A 21,417-nucleotide genomic window follows, 5' to 3' on the forward strand; every position below is an offset into this window, starting at 1 on the left:
CATATAACTAATGGAAAGCATCATGGAAGTGACAGCAAGATTAATGAAGTAGCCTAGGCTGCGCTTGCATGTGGTGCAGTGGTGCTCCTCCGGGCTGCATCGCTGCTTTAACCGCTATTCATGGTGACAAATAATGCACCATCCCGCCACTGACACCTGCGAGTCAAGGTTAAAAACACATTCGCCCAGCCACCAGTGAGAGAGAGAGAGAGAGAGAGAGAGAGAGAGAGAGAGAGAGAGAGAGAGAGAGAGAGAGAGAGAGAGAGAGAGAGAGAGAGAGAGAGAGAGAGAGAGAGAGAGAGAGAGAGAGAGAGAGAGAGAGAGAGAGAGAGAGAGAGAGAGAGAGAGAGAGAGAGAGAGAGAGAGAGAGAGAGAGAGAGAGAGAGAGAGAGAGAGAGAGAGAGAGAGAGACAGAGAGACGCTGCCGTTTCAGATATGGAATAAACGTGTATACTGGAAGTGGGCTCGGGGGTTGGGCGAGACAGAATGGGAATTCAGGATTAATTGAAAACATCTGTGCGGCCCGAGATGGCCGCCATAGCTGAGCCTGAGGGGATAGGAGGAGAGGAATCGCAACACTTGAGAACATTGATTTCTTTTTGGGTCCTGAGGAGACAGTTATGATGTCACTAATGGCTGGGCTCGCTATCTCGCGGTGTGTGTGGACAGACATCACTCTGATCAGGACTGTCTCATTTGTAGTCGATAGCTGTGGCCAGACTTTGGAGCGGTCAATGCTGCTGTCTGACCTTCAGAGGCATTACAGTGAACCAATCAAAGTGATTGTATGAAAACAGAGCCAAGGGCAGTGGAGGTTAAGTGGGTGGATGCTGACACACACACACACACACACACACACACACACACACATATACACAGTGGGGCAAAAAAGTATTTAGTCAGCCACCAATTGTGCAAGTTCTCCCACTTAAAAAGATGAGAGAGGCCTGTAATTTTCATCATAGGTACACTTCAACTATGACAGACAAAATGAGAAAAAAAATCCAGAAAATCACATTGTAGGATTTTTTATGAATTTATTTGCAAATTATGGTGGAAAATAAGTATTTGGTCAATAACAAAAGTTTATCTCAATACTTTGTTATATACCCTTTGTTGGCAATGACAGAGGTCAAACGTTTTCTGTAAGTCTTCACAAGGATTTCACACACTGTTGCTGGTATTTTGGCCCATTCCTCCATGCAGATCTCCTCTAGAGCAGTGATGTTTTGGGGTTGTTGCTGGGCAACACGGACTTTCAACTCCCTCCAAAGATTTTCTATGGGGTTGAGATCTGGAGACTGGCTAGGCCACTCCAGGACCTTGAAATGCTTCTTACGAAGCCACTCCTTCGTTGCCCGGGCGGTGTGTTTGGGATCATTGTCATGCTGAAAGACCCAGCCACGTTTCATCTTCAATGCCCTTGCTGATGGAAGGAGGTTTTCACTCAAAATCTCACGATACATGGCCCCATTCATTCTGTCCTTTACACGGATCAGTCGTCCTGGTCCCTTTGCAGAAAAACAGCCCCAAAGCATGATGTTTCCACCCCCATGCTTCACAGTAGGTATGGTGTTCTTTGGATGCAACTCAGCATTCTTTGTCCTCCAAACACGACGAGTTGAGTTTTTACCAAAAAGTTATATTTTGGTTTCATCTGACCATATGACATTCTCCCAATCTTCTTCTGGATCATCCAAATGCTCTCTAGCAAACTTCAGACGGGCCTGGACATGTACTGGCTTAAGCAGGGGGACACGTCTGGCACTGCAGGATTTGAGTCCCTGGCGGCGTAGTGTGTTACTGATGGTAGGCTTTGTTACTTTGGTCCCAGCTCTCTGCAGGTCATTCACTAGGTCCCCCCGTGTGGTTCTGGGATTTTTGCTCACCGTTCTTGTGATCATTTTGACCCCACGGGGTGAGATCTTGCATGGAGCCCCAGATCGAGGGAGATTATCAGTGGTCTTGTATGTCTTCCATTTCCTAATAATTTCTCCCACAGTTGATTTCTTCAAACCAAGCTGCTTACCTATTGCAGATTCAGTCTTCCCAGCCTGGTGCAGATCTACAATTTTGTTTCTGGTGTCCTTTGACAGCTCTTTGGTCTTGGCCATAGTGGAGTTTGGAGTGTGACTGTTTGAGGTTGTGGACAGGTGTCTTTTATACTGATAACAAGTTCAAACAGGTGCCATTAATACAGGTAACGAGTGGAGGACAGAGGAGCCTCTTAAAGAAGAAGTTACAGGTCTGTGAGAGCCAGAAATCTTGCTTGTTTGTAGGTGACCAAATACTTATTTTCCATCATAATTTGCAAATAAATTCATAAAAAATCCTACAATGTGATTTTCTGGATTTTTTTTCTCATTTTGTCTGTCATAGCTGAAGTGTACCTATGATGAAAATTACAGGCCTCTCTCATCTTTTTAAGTGGGAGAACTTGCACAATTGGTGGCTGACTAAATACTTTTTTGCCCCACTGTATATATATATATCTCTCAAATATCTTTTGTGATGCACAACAAGGGTTCGCCTGTATGTATATATATATATATATATACAGGCGAACCCTTGTTGTGCATCACAAAAGATAGTTGATATTTATGGGTAACAGCGACCAGCCATCTCTGTGTGGCCGGTGGCTGTCCCGTGTGCATGGTGCTGTTCTGTGTTGTGTTGTGTTGTGCCTGAGGAGCCACCAGACAGAGAAGAGCAGTGGCGCTCACACCAACAGCACAGCACTGATATCAGCCCAGCTCCAGGAGTCAGATTACAGACAGACAGACAGAGAGAGAGAGAGAGAAACAGAGGAGTGAGAGAGCGAGAGAGAGAGAGTGAGAGAGCGAGAGAGAGAGAGAGAGAGAGAGAGAGAGAGAGAGAGAGAGAGAGAGAGAGAGAGAGAGAGAGAGAGAGAGAGAGAGAGAGAGAGAGAGAGAGAGAGAGAGAGAGAGAGAGAGAGAGAGAGAGAGAGAGAGAGAGAGAGAGAGAGAGAGAGAGAGAGAGAGAGAGAGAGAGAGAGAGAGAGAGAGAGAGAGAGAGAGAGAGCATGAGAGAGAGAGAGAGAGAGCATGAGAGAGGTAGGGAGAGATGGAGAGGCAGAGAAAAAGCGAGTAACAAGAGAAGAATAAAGGGAGTAAGAAAACAGACAGAGAAAGAGAGAACAGAGGAAGATATGTAGTTAAAGAGTAAAAAGTAAAAGAATGAAAGATATTCAAAGGAGAGAAAAAGAGGGAAAGATATATAGAAAGTGTGAGGCGACGGGGAGAGTTTTACACATTTAACAAAGAAGAGACGGACAGAGAAGAAACCCAGAGAGAGAGAGAGTGAGAGATAGAGGAGCAAAAGATCAGAAGAGAAGCTGTAGCTGGAAAATGTAGATTGACACCTTGGAGAGAAGAGAAGCACGCAGAGGGACCAGCACTCAAGTAGAGTAGAGAGGAGAGTGTACAGGAGGAGGGGAGGAGAGACAGGCAGAACCAGCAAGGAGGGAGGGAGAGAGGGAGAAGTGTGTGGAGAGAGAGATAGGTGTGTGGAGAGAAAGAGAGAGAGAGAGAGAGAAGTGTGTGGGGAGAGAGAGAGAGGAGTGTGTAGTGAGAGCAGTGTGTCGAGAGAGAGAGGTGTGTGAAGAGAGAGAGAGAGAAGTGTGTGGAGAGAGAGAGAGAGCAGTGTGTAGTGAGAGCAGTGTGTCGAGAGAGAGAGGGAGCGAGAGAGAGAGAGAGAGCAGTGTGTGGAGAGAAAGAGAGCGAGAGACGAAGGAGGGAGACACAGACCACTGTTAGAGGAGGGTGCCGGCTGTGCACGGTAACGGCTGCAGACAACACACGCAGATAGAGAGACGGACTCCAGCGCTGCACACACACTCACACAAACCTGCATAAAGAGTGTGTGAGACATGCCAAGGCTGCTGCCCATGGACACACACACACACAACCTGGCAGGGCATCCGAGAGGACATACAGACCCCTATGTCTAAGGAGTCATGGAGAGCAGCATGTTTTTCGGTGAGTTGATGTGTGTTTGTGTGTTTGTGTGGTATTAGCAGTACATACATCATCGTCAGAGATGGAGCGGATGGTTTGGTTAACGTAAAAGGAAGGAAAGTGTGAAGTTCCACATAAGCCCTAGGCACCGTGTCTATCCCCCCTAGCCATTATCCATCCTGCCAGACTAGATCCATGTGTGGGGTTGAAAGTCCAAGGTTTGGATTTCATCTCACATGTTTTATAGAGTCTCTCCGATGTGTTTATAGCGAAGGAATTCAAAGAAGGACAAAGCTAGCTCACGGTCGGCTTTGAGAGCCACTTGATATGTTGTGTAGAATAGTTCGAGAAATGAAAGAATTTGACTTCTTCCATTAGATTTGTGTTTGATGAGAGGCTTAGACAGACTTAAAGCAGGAGTGGTTTCCTTTCAAGTGCTCTTCACATCGCTGGCTTACATTCTCACGTTAGAAGAATAATTACACTGATTCTTCCGCAGCAAAGCTTCGTAAAAGGGCACTGTCTTTTTTGTGGGATTAAAATCATCTCAAATTACACTGCAGCCTTATAGAGTGAGACTCTGACATTATAAGGTGTTCATTATAGATCATGCTCATGACAAGACTTGTAATGCATTATAACTGCATTATAATGCATTACACCTGCGGGCTATAAGTAAAGTGTTACAGAGAGTTTTTGTTTTGGAGCCAGGTGACATTGTGAGTAGACTGTTAATGTGTCCTTTAGGAAAGAGGTTATGATGTAGGATGTGTGTCAGGTGTGATATATTAGCTCTCAGAGACCTGTGACTGTTGGTTGTCTGGCAGGTGTTCATGTATTAGCTCTGAGACCTGTGACTGTTGGTTGCCTGGCAGGTGTTCATGTATTAGCTCTCAGAGACCTGTGACTGTTGGTTGCCTGGCAGGTGTTCATGTATTCGCTCTCAGAGACCTGTGACTGTTGGTTGCCTGGCAGGTGTTCATGTATTAGCTCTCAGAGACCTGTGACTGTTGGTTGCCTGGCAGGTGTTCATGTATTAGCTCTCAGAGACCTGTGACTGTTGGTTGCCTGGCAGGTGTTCATGTATTCGCTCTCAGAGACCTGTGACTGTTGGTTGCCTGGCAGGTGTTCATGTATTAGCTCTCAGAGACCTGTGACTGTTGGTTGCCTGGCAGGTGTTCATGTATTAGCTCTCAGAGACCTGTGACTGTTGGTTGCCTGGCAGGTGTTCATCCACAGGACTATTTTTGTTGTTGTATTTTATTAGGATTCCCATTAGCTGTTGCTGAAAGCAGCAGCTACTCTTGCTGGGGTCCACACAAAACATGAAACCTGACATATAACAGAATATCAATAGAAAAGAACAGCTCAAGGACTGAGCTACACACTTTGAAAATGAAAAGAATAGACCCAAAGAAAGGTCCTACTGACAGCTACACAGATTACTGACAGTTACACAGATTACTGACAGTTACACAGATTACTGACAGTTACACACATTACTGACAGCTACACACATTACTGACAGTTACACAGATTACTGACAGTTACACACATTACTGACAGTTACACACATTACTGACAGTTACACACATTACTGACAGTTACACACATTACTGACAGTTACACACATTACTGACAGTTACACACATTACTGACAGCTACACACATTACTGACAGTTACACAGATTACTGACAGTTACACACATTACTGACAGTTACACACATTACTGACAGTTACACACACATCAGTACATATACATATGCCTCAAAGCCTAAGTGTTGTGCGTGTTGTTTTATTTGTTTGCTTGAATAATTTGATTGAAGGGAGTTCATGGCTCTATATTATACTGTGTGTTGCCTTGAATTCATTCTGGATTTGGGGACTGCGAAGAGACCCCTGGTGGCATGTCTGGTGGGGTAAGTATTTCTGTCAGAGCTGTATGTAAGTTGATTATACAGACCATTTGGAATTTTCTACACAATAATATTTCTCACAAAAACAAGAATTGATGCAGTCAATCTCTCCTGTACTGATATGCATACTGTTGACATTAGCCCTCTGTGTACATTGAAGGGCAAGGAGTGTTGATGTAGTGGGGACGTGACTGGTCTGGTGTCCTTGGTCTGTGGAGTCACCTCCCTGGTTCTGGCTCAGCCTCATGACTCATCAGCTTTAGCCAACACACAGACCCACCTGGTGACGGGTAGCCCTAGTGACGATAAGGTGGTGAAACTCTATTTTGTCACTTTTGTCAAATGTACGAGAAGTGCATTGTGAATAAAATAATGTGATTATTTTGTTTTTGTACCAATGTCTAATGCCGTCATTGCATAATGGAGGAACAGGGAGGAAGGAAGCTTGTTAGGTTTTGGTTGTGGAGAACGTGCGTTGCTTAAGCATTTGTGGATGAAGATATTAATATAGTTTGCATAATATATTAGACTATTAACAAGCTAAATTAGCTGTTGTGTCTGTGATAGAATACTTTTAGAATACAAATCCAAGTTTGTGGTTTTCCTCAAATATCGTATTTTTAAATACGCATTTTGAAGAATATAAATTCTCATATCACATAATACTTCTACAAATTCCTATGAATTTGATCCCTTACAATTTCCGATGGGAAAAAAATAAACAAAAATCAAGGGGGAAAATACCCCTGTCCCCTATGCAAATAACCCTCTTCATGAACCAAATGGATGAAGAAGGCCAATGGAAGGACAGTAACGCAGCAGGAGTAATGTCTCCTAGTGTGAGCTGTAATCATACAAGGGATTTGTCACGTTCCTGACCTGTTTTCTGTTGTTTGGTATGTGTTTATTGGTCAGGGCGTGAGTTTTGGGTGGGCAGTCTATGTTTTCTGTTTCTATGTTGGTTTTGGGGTTGCCTGGTATGGCTCTCAATTAGAGGCAGGTGTTTGACGTTTCCTCTGATTGAGAGTCATATTAAGGTAGGTTGTTCTCACTGTTTGTTTGTGGGTGATTGTCGTCCGTGTCAGTGTATGTTCGCACCACACGGGACTGTTTCGTTGTCGTTAGTATATGTAGTCTGTTCCTGTTCGTGCGTTCTTCATGTTTTATGTAAGTTCTCTCGTTCAGGTCTGTCTACTTCGTTTTGTTGTTTTTTTGTAAAATTATCAAGTGTTCTTCGTGTGTTTAGTTTAGTTTTGTTAATAAAGTTCATTATGTATTCACAACCCGCTGCACGTTGGTCCAATCCTTGCTACTCCTCTTCGGATGAAGAGAAGGAGGAGGCCCGTTACAGAATCACCCACCAAACCCAGATCAAGCAGCGGGTTCACGGACAGCAACGACAGCAGCAGTGGGTCAAGGAGGATTGGACATGGGAAGAGATTCTGGACGGAGAAGGACCCTGGGCAGAGCCAGAGGAGTGTCGCCGTCCCAAGGCGGAGCTGGAGGCATCTAAAGCGGAGAGGCGACGATATGAGGAGGCAGCACGGAAGCAAGGCTGGAAGCCCGCAAGTACAACCCAAAAATTTCTTGGGGGGGGGGCTAAAGGGTAGTGTGGCGAAGTCAGGTAGGAGACCTGCGCCAACTTCCCGGGCTTACCGTGGAGAGCGAGAGTACGGGCAGACACCGTGTTACGCAGTAGAGCGCATGGTGTCTCCTGTACGTGTTCATAGCCCGGTGCGGGTTATTCCACCTCCCCGCACTGGTAGGGCTAGATTGAGTATTGAGCCAAGTGCCATGAAGCCGGCTCTACATATCTGGCCACCAGTACGTCTCCTTGGGCCGGCTTACATGGCACCAGCCTTACGCATGGTGTCCCCGGTTCGCCTACATAGCCCGGTGCGGGTTATTCCACCTCCCCGCACTGGTCAGGCGACGGGGAGCATACAACCAGGTAAGGTTGGGCAGGTTCAGTGCTCAAGGGAGCCAGTACGCCTACACGGTCCGGTATATCCGGCGCCACCTTCCCGCCCCAGCTCAGTACCACCAGTGCCTACACCACGCACCAGGCTTCCAGTGCGTCTCCAGAGCCCTGTTCCTCCTCCACGCACTCTCCCTGTGGTGCGTGTCTCAAGCTCAGTGCCTCCAGTTTCGGCACCACGCATCAAGCCACCTGTGCGTCTCCAGAGCCCTGTACGCACTGTTCCTTCTCCCCGCACTCGCCCTGAGGTGCGTACCGTCAGCCCGGTACCTCCAGTTCCGGCACCACGCACCAGGCCTACTGTGCGCCTCAGCAGGGCAGAGCCATCTGTCGGCCCAGCACCGTCTGAGCCATCTGTCTGCCCAGCGCCGTCTGAGCCATCCGTCTGCCCAGCGCCGTCTGAGCCATCCGTCTGCCCAGCGCCGTCTGAGCCATCCGTCTGCCCAGCGCCGTCTGAGCCATCCGTCTGCCCAGCGCCTTCTGAGCCATCCGTCTGCCCAGCGCCTTCTGAGCCATCCGTCTGCCACGAGCCATTAGAGCCGCCCGTCTGTCCCGAGCCATTAGAGCCGTCCGTCAGTCAGGAGCCGCTAGAGCCGTCCGTCAGTCAGGAGCTGCCAGAGCCGCCAGCCAGTCAGGAGCTGCCAGAGCCGCCAGCCAGTCAGGAGCTGCCAGAGCCGCCAGCCAGTCAGGAGCTGCCAGAGCCGCCAGCCAGTCAGGAGCTGCCAGAGCCGCCAGACAGTCAGGAGCTGCCAGAGCCGCCAGACAGTCATGAGCTGCCCTCCAGTCATGAGCTGCCCTCCAGTCATGAGCTGCCCTCCAGTCATGAGCTGCCCTCCAGTCCAGAGCTGCCCTCCAGTCCAGAGCTGCCCTTCAGTCATGAGCTGCCCTTCAGTCATGAGCTGCCCTTCAGTCATGAGCTGCCCTTCAGTCATGAGCTGCCCTTCAGTCATGAGCTGCCCTCCAGTCATGAGCTGCCCTCCAGTCATGAGCTGCCCTCCAGTCATGAGCTGCCCTCCAGTCATGAGCTGCCACTCAGTCCGGAGCTGCCACTCAGTCCGGAGCTGCAACTCAGTCCGGAGCTGCCACCCAGTCCGGAGCTGCCACCCAGTCCGGAGCTGCCACCCAGTCCGGAGCTGCCACCCAGTCCGGAGCTGCCACTCAGTCCGGAGCTGCCATTAGTACAGAGTTGTCCCTCTGTCCTAAGCTACCTCTCTGTCCGGAGCTACCTCTCTGTCCGGAGCTACCTCTCTGTCCTGAGCTACCTCTCTGTCCTGAGCTACCTCTCTGTCCTGAGCTACCTCTCTGTCCTGAGCTACCTCTCTGTCCTGAGCTGTCTCCTCTATGTAGGAGGGGCCTTAGTGAAGGTTCCTGGACCATGGTCGGGGGCGAGGGTCGCCACTCAAAGGACGCTAAGGAGGGGGACAAAGACAGTGGTGGAGTGGTGTCCTCGTCCACCGCCGGAGCCGCCACCGCGGACAGATGCCCACCCAGACCCTCCCCTTGAGTTGTAGGGGTGCGCCCGGAGTTCGCACCTTGAGGGGGGGGTTCTGTCACGTTCCTGACCTGTTTTCTGTTGTTTGGTATGTGTTTATTGGTCAGGGCGTGAGTTTACGTGAGCACGTAAACTTCTCTTTGGTTAACCTCAGATTACAGAGCACAGGGGATGTGATTGTTGGATCAAACTCCGAGACAGCTGTGTTTATTAGAGGTTACATCACGAAAGTCATGACAACAGAGCGGGTTACGTTGGGAGGGTGGGGTTCTAGTGTTAGCCAGGTCTAGTCTGAGCCCGGAGCTAAATGCTAACGGTTAGCAATGCAGCGGAGAGCTTAGTGAAATGGATACAAACATGTAGCCCAGGGGTACATTGGCATAAATCTGTTTTCTAACTGACCAATCTTCAAATGTTATTGATTAATAAGAGATTTTTATGTTTCTACATGCTTTGTTGTTTTTGTAAATGGGGTGAAACCACTGTAACCCCTGCATCTTGATTACAGTGATTGATCCTGAGTGTAATTTTAGGGTCATGGAATTCAATCAGACAGCCCCTGAGAACACAATGCTGTGAAACACATCTGAATAGACATCATCAGGATATGAACGTTTTTGACACACAGTTGATCTCATATTTCCCAATAATAGGATTTATATTTGCTCCGTGAAATAGTAGACTGTTGCTTCGTAGATTCTATATTCCATGACAGCAGTTTTATGGCTGTGTGGAATCTCAAGCAAATTTCACAGATCTTATCGGAGAGCAGTCGGAATCAAGACCAGGAGAGGCGGAGGTGGGAGAGAGCAGTGGAAGACGATTAATTATTCACGTTAGTCTGTGTCCTTCAGACATCTTAACTCTCACTCGACACACTGCCGCTGGGTTTTAGTCCCAGATAAAGACATTTTTAAGAGGGCCGATAGGCAAGGCGCCCACACGCACAGACATGCATGAAAAGACGCGTGACGCACAAGACATTGACAGATACACATTAAACAAACTTACGAGGACACGCTTACATGCATTTACGAGCAGCACACATATCTATTTTACACGTGTTTCAAAACACACCACATGAAAACACCCTTGCACACTCCTCATAGGAGAACCCTTTGGTTCCAGGTAGAACCCATTTTGGGGTTCAATGTAGGACCCTTTTCAGAAAGGGTTCTACCTGGAACCAAAAAGGGTTCTACCTTGACCCAAAAATGGTTCTCCAATGGGGACAGCTGTAGAACCCTTTTTTCTAAGAGTGTACTATCCACAGCTAGAGAGTCTCATACCTAGAGACAGGACTTACTCAAGTCTACAAGCTCCACTCTTAATACTACAATGAGCCATGAGCCAATATAATGTTCAGGTCAGGGAGTTGAAACACTAGCCTTACACGAGGCAGTGTTAATAAAAGATGGAACGTCTCCTTGTGTGTTCGTGCATGTTGGGAGATCAGTGTTGCTTTGTTATCCTTCGGAACGGAGGAAAATGTGAAAATGAACGCATGAGGTTAAAGAGTCTTGTCTCAGTACGCCATCCTGAAATGGGGAAATTGGTTTTTGAGTTACTGCACTCTGTTAGCTGAGACTAAAAGATTGGCTAAAATATTGACCTACAGTTGAATTCGGAAGTTTACATACACCTTACCCAAATACATTTAAACTCAGTATTTCACAATTCCTGACATTTAAGCCTAGTAAAAAGTCCCTGTCTTAGGTCGGTTAGGATCACCACTTTATTTTAAGAATGTGAAATGTCAGAATAATAGTAGAGAGAATGATTTATTTCAGCTTTTATTTCTTTCATCACATTCCCAATGGGTCAGAAGTTTACATACACTCAATTAGTATTTGGTAGCATTGCCTTTACATTGTTTAACTTGGGTCAAACGGTTCGGGTAGCCTTCCATAAGCTTCCCACAATAAGTTGGGTGAATTTTGGCACATTCCTCCTGACATAGCTGGTGTAAATGAGTCAGGTTTGTAGGCCTCCTTGCTCACACATGCTTTTTCAATTCTGCCCACAAATGTTCTATAGGATTGAGGTCAGGATTTTGTGATGGCCACTCCAATACCTTGACATTGTTGTCCTTAAGCCAATTTGCCACATCTTTGGAAGTATGCTTGAGGTCATTGTCCATTTGGAAGACCCATTTGCGACCAAGCTTTAACTTCCTGACTGATGTCTTGAGATGTTGATTCAATATATCCACATAATTTTCCTCCCTCATGATCTATTTTGTGAAGTGCACCAGTCCCTCCTGCAGCAAAGCACCCCACAACATCCCCATGCTTCTTCCTTGCACAGTTCTGGTTGTTTGAATAGGCTGTTTTGACTGCACGTTACATTTCTGCTCGGCAATCTGGCTTGTCGGCAGCGTGTTTCCACGGTGACGTCAGGCAACATGTCAGTGGAGGATCCTGCAGGGATGATAGCTGCAGAAGGACATGCTTTGTTAGAGGAGAACTGGGACGTGTCTCCACATGAGCATCGGCATTTGCTGCTTTCCAACAGATGGCAGCGCTCCTCCGAGCGGAGGGAAAAAATACTTTTGGTTTCCCTCCCTCTCTCCCTCTTTCTTTTTTACAACTGCTTCTTTTTATTCACCCTTACCATCGCCTGGGGACTTGATGTGGCAAACATAGTTTTTATTTCTCTCAAGCCGGTGTTTTGATATGGTGTCTGCGCTTTTAGTCATGCTGGCTCCGAGTTCGTCATGTTGTTAAATGTGCTGTGTTAAAAGTCATCCCTGGTTGTAATTAATGGGTACGGAATGGCTTTCTTTAGTTCCTAATGTTTTGGAAAGCTGCTTTCTAATCCCCCGGTGTTGAAGAAAGGCTCTGCTGGTTGTAATTGTTGGCTTATAAAGCCCGCTCTGGCTTGTCTTATGTAGATGACAATAAAAGTATTTACATTGGTTTTTCCAGGGAGTTTTGCACCCCTTGCTATTGAATCTTCTTAGTTATGGATCTGTCTGGCATGGTTCACTCATTTCACATTTGTAATTTAGAGGATGGTTTCAGCATTAGGACATTTCTCTTAAAGATGCACTATGCAGAAATCTATCCATCATTTCCTGGTTGCTAAAATTCAAAAAATGTGCCTAATTTCAGTTTATCTGACAAAACAAGCAACTATAGTGTAGAGAATTATTGTACCATCTTAACCGCTGTGAAATATATTTTCAATAACCGAAAATATAGTATTTTCATCTGTTTGAAGCTGGTGTACAAAACCAAAAGTAGAAGATGCAAAAACAAATCTTAGAAATCATAGAAATAGCACACAGAACATATCTGCCGCTTCTTAGACTTGGTTTCAATAAGAATAACAGATTTATAACTTAAATTTCTATGTGAATTTGGTCGGGTCACCCAAGAAGTTACATATATTGATTGCAGCTTTAAACAGTGCTTATGAGAAGGATTATTAAAGAGTCAAATACAACTGGGTAACGCTGACATGACATCCCATGATCCAATTAACATCATACTGTGTTTGTCTCTGTAGGCTATGTCTCAATTGTCTCAATTTATCTACAACTTGTTCAGACTCAGTCTAGAGACCTTGTTTTCATTAGCAGAGAGGTCATCATAGTCAGGGAAGGCAGAACAATATCAGATTTTTTTAAACCTTTATTTAACTAGCCAAGTCATTTAAGAACAAATTCTTATTTACAATGACGGCTTACCCCGGCCAAACCCGGACAACACTGGGCCAATTGTGGGACTCCCAATTACGGCCAGATGTGATACAGCCTGGATTCGAACCAGGGGCTGTAGTGACGCCTCTTGTACTAAGATGCTAGACCGCTGGGCCACTCGGGAGCCCCCGAAATACACTCGAGAGCCCCCCAGATACAAGTGCTCTCATATTTCATCTCATTTGAATCTGAATTTTTTTGGTGGTTTGGTCTATGAGACGTTTTACAGTTTGCTCATAATATCATAATCCTTTTTAACCGAGAACCACCACGGCACAGACCATCTAACATGGCCCATTCTCTTTCTTCTCCTCTACAGGTAATGCATGTCAAAATGGCCTCCTGCCTACGCTGATACGTCCTGCTCTGCCCACCGTCCAGCATTCTCTGGGAATGAAGCAGTTCCAGCTCCCGTTTCCCCTGGATACGGCCTCAGCAGTCAGCCTTTTCCCCGGCTTCGGCACGGTAAGTCCCGGGTCATGTAATAAGGGTCAGCTCAGGGCATTACGATCCTGGTTAGGTCTGGCTAAGGTCATAAAGTATGGTATCTGATATCTTTGGTGTAATGGTTTAGATTTAGTATGATGACATTCATGTTAGAGGGCATGTGATTTGTCTTTTGAAGTGTGAGCCTCTTTCAAACATTTGACCATACATTTCCAATACTTTCAGCTGCTGATGTAAACAATGATTTAGGACAGTCGTAAATGTGTGCACTAAACCAGAGCAGGCAGTCAACCAGGGTAATTTAAAAGAATATATTGGAATTGGGACTAGTTAAATACGTTGCATGTGAACAGACTTCACACATATCCAATGTGCACTTATTGTAGAAGTTGACTGTATTCTCTTGCACTGTTTTCTTTGTATGCAGATATAAATTATAGGCAAATACTGTATGTGGCCTCATCAGGTTTGAATTGAGCAAAATCATCACAAAATGATGACTAGTGGAAAATATGTGACAGATAAAAGTCTACGGCTTGAGCTTTTTGCGTTTGAATTATAGGGGATAGCTCAATTTAAAGTCTGCTTGAAACAGAACCATAAATATGGAGCACAGCTGCAGGAAAGCACAGGAGACAAGTGGGGACATCATTACGGAACAAGGCTTGGATAGTCCAGTTGAAGACCAGATAGTATCAGGAATGGATTTCACGAGAAAGTTCAAGTCTTACCTCCATTCCTCTTCTCATCTTCTAATCTGCATTTAACAGACCTTTCGGCAAATAATGAGTTCACTTTCTGTGATTTGGGAAGCCTCCAAATCACGGAAAGCTGATATTGGATTAACATGGGGTAATTACCTCTCCCATACGCTATTTTCTTTCTCTCTCCATCTCTCTCTCTCACACTCTCTCGCTCGCTCTCTCTCTCTCTCTCTCCTTTCTCTGTGCCCTTGACGTTTAATCACTGGCAGAATGAATGTAGGGTGATTGTAAAAGCTAGCGTTGGAACGATCAACAGCGCTATGAAAGTGTTTATGCATAAGTTATTGTTCCAGGTTTGGTTGTGCTGCTTACACTTGCATATCTTTGTATTGGTTTGGTTTCAGGGACATAACAAAGTGGTGATGTCTGTTTTCTTGCATGTGGGATGGAGCGCTTTTTTATGTGTGTGTCCATTTGAAGTGATCCATGGTTAGTGTTGTGTGAAGAGGTTTCACAGCACTGTTGCGAGTGGGATCAATTCAATGTTTTGACTTGAAAACTCAAACTCAATTGAAAACTCAATGCCTTATTGATCTAATTTGAGATCAAATCGTGACGTTTCCACCGTCAATGCCCTTCATCAGAAAGAAGGGATCAATTCAATTAAATGATTGATGAAGTGGGTCAATAACATGTGTGGTAATCCTGCATTCTTTTCCAGTGTAGATAGAGAGGTATTAGGCGTTATTAAATGTACTATACAAGGTTTAGCTAAAGCTACTTACCATCATCAGCTATTGGAAAGGTCGCTGTTCTATCAGATATGAGGTCAGTTTTGCTAATGCGCCTCCAAGGCACAATAAACATTTATGCACTCTGATTCGCAATATACAAAAGAATTATATAGACTACGATGATGACTACAGTTTTCCGTTAATCTACTCCGGTGTAATAAAGTGTCAGTGTTCTGGCGTGATATTCAGCAGACACGTTTTCCACCTTCTTTCCAGAGCCGGGAAGTTACTTGCATGACCACACCTGCATCTGATGAGATAGATTCCAAGTCTCCTTGCAGCTCTCAGCCAGTGATGTTTTGTAATACACTATGTTTCTGGATATGTTCCCCAGAAAGGATAGCAGGAAACTTTTCTCAATGTTTTGTTGTACTCCTGCTTGGTTGCTATTCCTTCTTCCTGGGGTGCGATACTTCTCATAAAATCTAAATGTGTCCTTATGTAATGTAACAGTGTGTATATATAATATATAACGTAATATTTTTTTTTTTACTCATTTGCTCTATAAAAGCTGTGCAACCCCCCGCTCAATTCTTTGCATATTACATTCTGGGCATTGTGCTGGAGTATTTTATGTTAGAAGGAATTGGTTTGTAGAATCTCCTCTTCACATTTCCTAGAAAACATTAGGTTTATTTGTCAGGATGAGAAAGAAAGTTTTTGTCGACAAAGGAACAACAGAGCAGGAAATAGGTGTAGAACTTTAGATTGCAGCAACTCTGCAGTAGTGATATTGAGATGACCAGAGTGAAAGAACAGAAACAAACCAAATAAAAAGAGTAAGAGCTCAACACTCAGCACGGGCAGGTGTTGCTTTGGGGGTGGAATGAAAGGAGTGAATGGGAAAAGTAGTTTCCAGTTAAGGGGGCTTTCTTCACCCCTGAAAATACCATTTATCTTTCCAGGGGCCTACATTTGTCTTGGAGAAACAATACAAACTCTATTTCCACTGTAGAGTAATCAGCAATGTGAGTTATTGATTCCTTCTCACCGATCTGCACGCTGGAAAATTGCTTTGTAGTCCCTGACTGAGAATGACACATGGGCTTCAGCCAGGAGTCCCTAAAGCATCACAACCCATTTCAATCCCCCCCTCTAAAAGTCAGTTATTCTATCAATACCATTAATGGATATGTAGGTTTCAAATGCACTTGCGTATAAGCATACAGCGTTATCTGTTTTTGCTTTGGATGATAAATGATACCGGAGGAGCGCTGCGTGATTTGAAAAAAGAACAAAGGGCCGGAGACTATTTGCAGATTTTTATTTGATTTACGCAAGTCTCGTAACAGCTAATGGATTCTATAAATTGTATTCCCAGAAGGATAGCAGCTGAACCACCAAAGAGGAGAACGAAGTGGGGATAAGGACCACCCTTGTGGTGCGCCCTTTCAAATTACACCTGATGTAAAAACGCAATACAGATTATATGGTTAATGCAATGGTTGCTATCAGTTAGCACTCTGTACTTTTTAACCTCTGCCCCTAACAGTAGCTTTACGTGGCCAGCACTCTCTTAATGGTTTCTCCCACGATAACATTTCACTCTCCTGGGTAGCGGCCAGCAGAGCTCTCTCAGTAGGAATGCAGAGATAAACTGTGGAGCTAAAGCCAATTCTTTATGGGGATGCTCTGTGTCAGCAGCTCGCCTGGCAAAGTATTGTTAATACATGTACACTTATATTTAGTAGTGCTTTCTCTCGTCTCAAGATTTGCAGTAAGCCCTCTCCAAAGTAGAATATTTACAAAATTGATTTAATGTAATAAAATATATGCACTCTACTGTAAGTCGCTCTGGATAAGAGCGTCTGCTAAATGACTAAAATGATTTAGATGGGACAATTATGTATGTTGTAAGATGTTATGTGAAAAGTTGACAATAAATCATACTGTACTAAATGTGTTACAGTGCATTCAAGGGTCTATGTAGCCCCAAAGTCTATGATATACAGATTGATTTATACTGGATCAACCAATGAACCCTTGAGTTTAAAATCTTCCATAAGAAGGAAACATGATTCTGTTGCATTATTAGTTGCTCTCAAAGTGGGCCAAGATTAATAAGAAAAAGTGACAATGTATTAACCTTAAACTGTTCATCTGGCAATTTTAAGATGTTCACCTGTTTTCTGTGCATTACCCAACTGCTCTTTCTCACACCCCTGGTAGAGGCATCTGTCCATTGTGGGGATGTGTACGTGAGGTTCAGGTCTGCACGGTACCATGTTTCACTGCTAAACCAGAAACAGCTGGGGAGTCACGCAAGCAGTTTGCACCTGCAGCACCGATTGTTCCCTAATGAAAAGCACACTTGCCATGTACGGTCCCCGGGGACAGGTTTAGTGGAGGAAAGATTTTCGCACCGAGACAAGGTTGACCCAGTGGATTTACGAGACTGACAAACTTTCAAGACTACATCATTGTTTAGATTGTTAGCCTCGAGCAGCTAGAGGGCTGAACGTTCCTATCGTAGAAGATCTTTTGTGGTGTTTTGCCACACCCTACTTCGAGCTGGGATTCTGTGAACTTTTATACTTCCCTTCCGCTGTGCTTGTGAAAGGTTTATGATATGTATAGAAGTCTTCCTCCACACTTGTCCACCTGAGACTCCTGAAACATCCTCTGATTTGTACACAAACTACAATTTCTAGAGCTCAGTAGTATTACAAACTTCAAAAGATATAATTCCTTGCATTCACATAAAAAAAGTATCATATCACTTCGAGCCAGGGCCGGCCCTAACCTTTTGGGGGCCATAGGCGGGAATTTGTTGGGTGCCCCCCCCCCCACCTCGCGGGCAAAAGTAGTTTTAGAATTAGCTTTAATTTGAAAGTTAATTTCCTGCAATTCTACACATTTTGCCGTGGAGCTGAGAGAAGATTTTGCAATTATAGCACATTTCATGCAATTCTACTCGTTTTGCCATCAGGTGGAGGGAAAAATGTGCAGTTTTACAGATAGTTTCCTGCAATTCTACATATTTGACCATGGCTTATGCCATGTTAATATGATATCTGAGTGAGAGTGACTAACAAAATCAATTGGGGCCTGTCATGCTAAACAATGTCCCCCAGACAAAAAAGGTTCGTCCCCCCCTGCATTACAATGGGATTCGATAAACTATTAGCGTCCGTTGCTATATCAATGGTATGATGACCTAATGCATCAACATTTTTAGATCATTACAGCCTAAATGGTGTTATTTTCGGCACGCTATACAAACAAAGCTAATTTGCACAAGACAATCACTGTTTAAACTTGTTTTGTTTAGCCAATAAGATGAAAACATTACTTCTAGCTACTTTTGCGTACCTTGTTAACATTTCAACATGAAATCCATGTCTTAAACATTGCCAAGTTTCTGAAATAGCAAAAAAATATCTTGTAATCTGCTTGACACATTAAAGTTACTTACCTTACAGATACAAAGTCAGCTAATTTCCACTCCATTCATATGCAAATCCGTTTGATTCATACACTGGCTTGTCTGGCTGCCGTGTTTTTATTTTAAGCTACCCGTCCCTTATCCACACTGAAATAATAATATTTCAGTAGTCCTCTATTATGATAAAAAATATATATCTATCTCTCATAGCTCATTAGTACACCCTTGTGGTTGAATATATATGTACCTATTGTAGGTCCCAGGATACAACAATGAATAATGTTGAACTAACAAATAGCATCAAAGGATACATTACCATTTATAACAACAAACAAACACCTTGTGAAACAGCTGTGAAAACCAACCTGACAATTTTTAAGATTTAAATATATAAACGTTGATATTTTTTGGGTACAGTTGTCATTCATTTATTTTCACCACATTTTTTGGAACACTCACATGGCAATCATAGACTGAAATACTGAATTCTGGTGTGTGGAATAGAGAGGAGGTGGGTGCTGTGTAGGTGGGAGGTTCTGCCTGTCACTTGTTCTCAACAGGCAGTCTTGGAAGGGGGACGTGAAGAGGGAGACTACAAAGTCCAGGCACTGCTGCTTTCTTTGTTCTGAGTGTTTGCAGTGCTCGTGTTTTGAGTTCATCTGTGTATCTCACATATTATGTGCCCAGTATGATGGAGCAAGAACACTTTCTTAGCAGGTAATGACAACAGTAGCTGTAGATGTAATGAAAAGTTGGATGGTGGTTGATAATGAAGCATATCAGGTGGATTCACGTCTGGGTGTTAGGCAGAACTCCTAGGTCCTGGAGAACAGGAGCAGAGTAAAGGGAACAGAGTAGGAGACAGAGACATCAACAAGCAAATGCACAGGTTACATTTAATGTGATGGATTAGTGCAGTGTTACAAATGGAAGATATGTAATCTTTAACCCTTTTTGAAGGTATATCCTACCTCAAGTTGGTCCCCCGCCTACTGGTCCCCCGCCCACAGAGAATCAGACTGATACGAACTAAATGACTCTGTTGGTTGAGATACCTCCTGGGTATTGATAATCAATAGTACTAAAGTCATTTGGAGAGGTAAATTAAGGAGGTACATTTTTATAAGCTTTCTCAAATGTCAAGCAAAGCTTAACATACCTTGTCTCATGGGCTTCACCGAAGTGTAGGGCGTCAGGGCTTTCAGTGGTCGACCGTCCAACCACTCCAACTGGAGAAGATTATTGGCTTCCACTGAGTTAACCCTAGGAAGACAAAGACAAAAAAATCAGTGTTGGGGACACCACAACTTCAGGTTATTTTGTGTGTAAATGCAAATAGTTATTATCTGAGGTGTTTATATTCACCTTAACAGATGGTGACCCCAGCTAGGAGCAAAAGAGCAGCGAGGTTTCCCAGGTCTCGCCTTCCTTTCGTCCTTCTACCAAACCAAGTCATTTACCCGGATGTCGAAGCACTTGGTCCCCTTCTTGAATCTCCTCCAGTAGCTCTCCTTCTGTTTCTCCTGCGCTTTGTCGATGTTCACTCCGACCTTGATTGATAATAGAAATAAATGCAATTATATTTCATATTATTACAATACATTTCTTACATATCTCTTGGAGGGCCAGAAAATAAATTAACAGCGGACAATCAAATCAAATTTCAAATCAAATTTATTTATATAGCCCTTCGTACATCAGCTAATATCTCGAAGTGCTGTACAGAAACCCAGCCTAAAACCCCAAACAGCAAGCAATGCAGGTGTAGAAGCACGGTGGCTAGGAAAAACTCCCTAGAAAGGCCAAAACCTAGGAAGAAACCTAGAGAGGAACCAGGCTATGAGGGGTGGCCAGTCCTCTTCTGGCTGTGCCGGGTGGAGATTATAACAGAACATGGCCAAGATGTTCAAATGTTCATAAATGACCAGCATGGTCAAATAATAATAATCACAGTAGTTGTCGAGGGTGCAGCAAGTCAGCACCTCAGGAGTAAATGTCAGTTGGCTTTTCATAGCAGATCATTAAGAGTATCTCTACCGCTCCTGCGGTCTCTAGAGAGTTGAGAACAGCAGGTCTGGGACAGGTAGCACGTCCGGTGAACAGGTCAGGGTTCCATAGCCGCAGGCAGAACAGTTGAAACTGGAGCAGCAGCACGGCCCGGTGGACTGGGGACAGCAAGGAGTCATCATGACAGGTAGTCCTGAGGCATGGTCCTAGGGCTCAGGTCCTCCGAGAGAGAGAAAGAAAGAAAGAGAGAAAGAGAGAATTAGAGAGAGCATACTTAAATTCACACAGGACACCGGATAAGACAGGAGAAATACTCCAGATATAACAAACTGACCCTAGCCCCGCGACACATAAACTACTACAGCATAAATACTGGAGGCTGAGACAGGAGGGGTCAGGAGACACTGTGGCCCCATCCGATGATACCCCCGGACTGGGCCAAACAGGAAGGATATAACCCCACCCACTTTGCCAAAGCACAGCCCCCACACCACAGCCCCCACAATAATTTTTACCTGGTCAAAAACCACCACATCCTTCTCAGCCCGTGCCTGAAGGTGGTCCTTGAAAGCGTTCTGATCTGGTTCCACAACTTCCACCACATCAGGTTTCAGTGATCTGAAAGTACGTTATACAAAAATATCAATAGACCAACAACACTAAGTCAATCACACATTTGAAAGACTACAGTATATACAATTATTGTATATACAGTACAATTGCATTGTTTACTCCAGTCTGCTGCCGCTCCCGTCCGTACATCAGGCGATCGGCGAGTACTCTGTGGAGGCCTGGACGCTGCTGTTGTGTGCAAAGAGAATGACCTTCAGATTGTCCTCTCACCGTTCCTGGAACCCGTCAAGGGACTTGCCCATGGCAGTCTTGAGTGTCTGGTTGGTCCGTTCATCCAAAATCTGGAGGAGGGGGTAGGAAAAGGATATCTATTGACAATGTAAAATATTGAAATATGTCTTATGTACCATAAAATAAAATAAAAAAAACCAGAATATAAC

At 44.6% G+C, this 21,417-nt stretch overlaps 1 protein-coding gene across 1 annotated transcript in view; it reads left to right on the forward strand.

Annotated features, from left to right (window-relative positions):
• The first annotated feature begins 3,976 nt into the window (after nt 1-3,976).
• Nucleotides 3,977-21,417, forward strand: part of znf385d (zinc finger protein 385D) — a 43,830-nt gene continuing 26,389 nt past the window's right edge. Inside the window, exons 1-2 of the mRNA XM_038977418.1 lie at nt 3,977-3,998; nt 13,387-13,532. Coding sequence (XP_038833346.1) covers nt 3,977-3,998; nt 13,387-13,532 — 168 coding nt within the window. The remainder of the gene's footprint in view (nt 3,999-13,386; nt 13,533-21,417) is intronic.

Source organism: Salvelinus namaycush, chromosome 37 (assembly GCF_016432855.1).
Source record: "Salvelinus namaycush isolate Seneca chromosome 37, SaNama_1.0, whole genome shotgun sequence".
Taxonomy (NCBI): domain Eukaryota; kingdom Metazoa; phylum Chordata; class Actinopteri; order Salmoniformes; family Salmonidae; genus Salvelinus; species Salvelinus namaycush.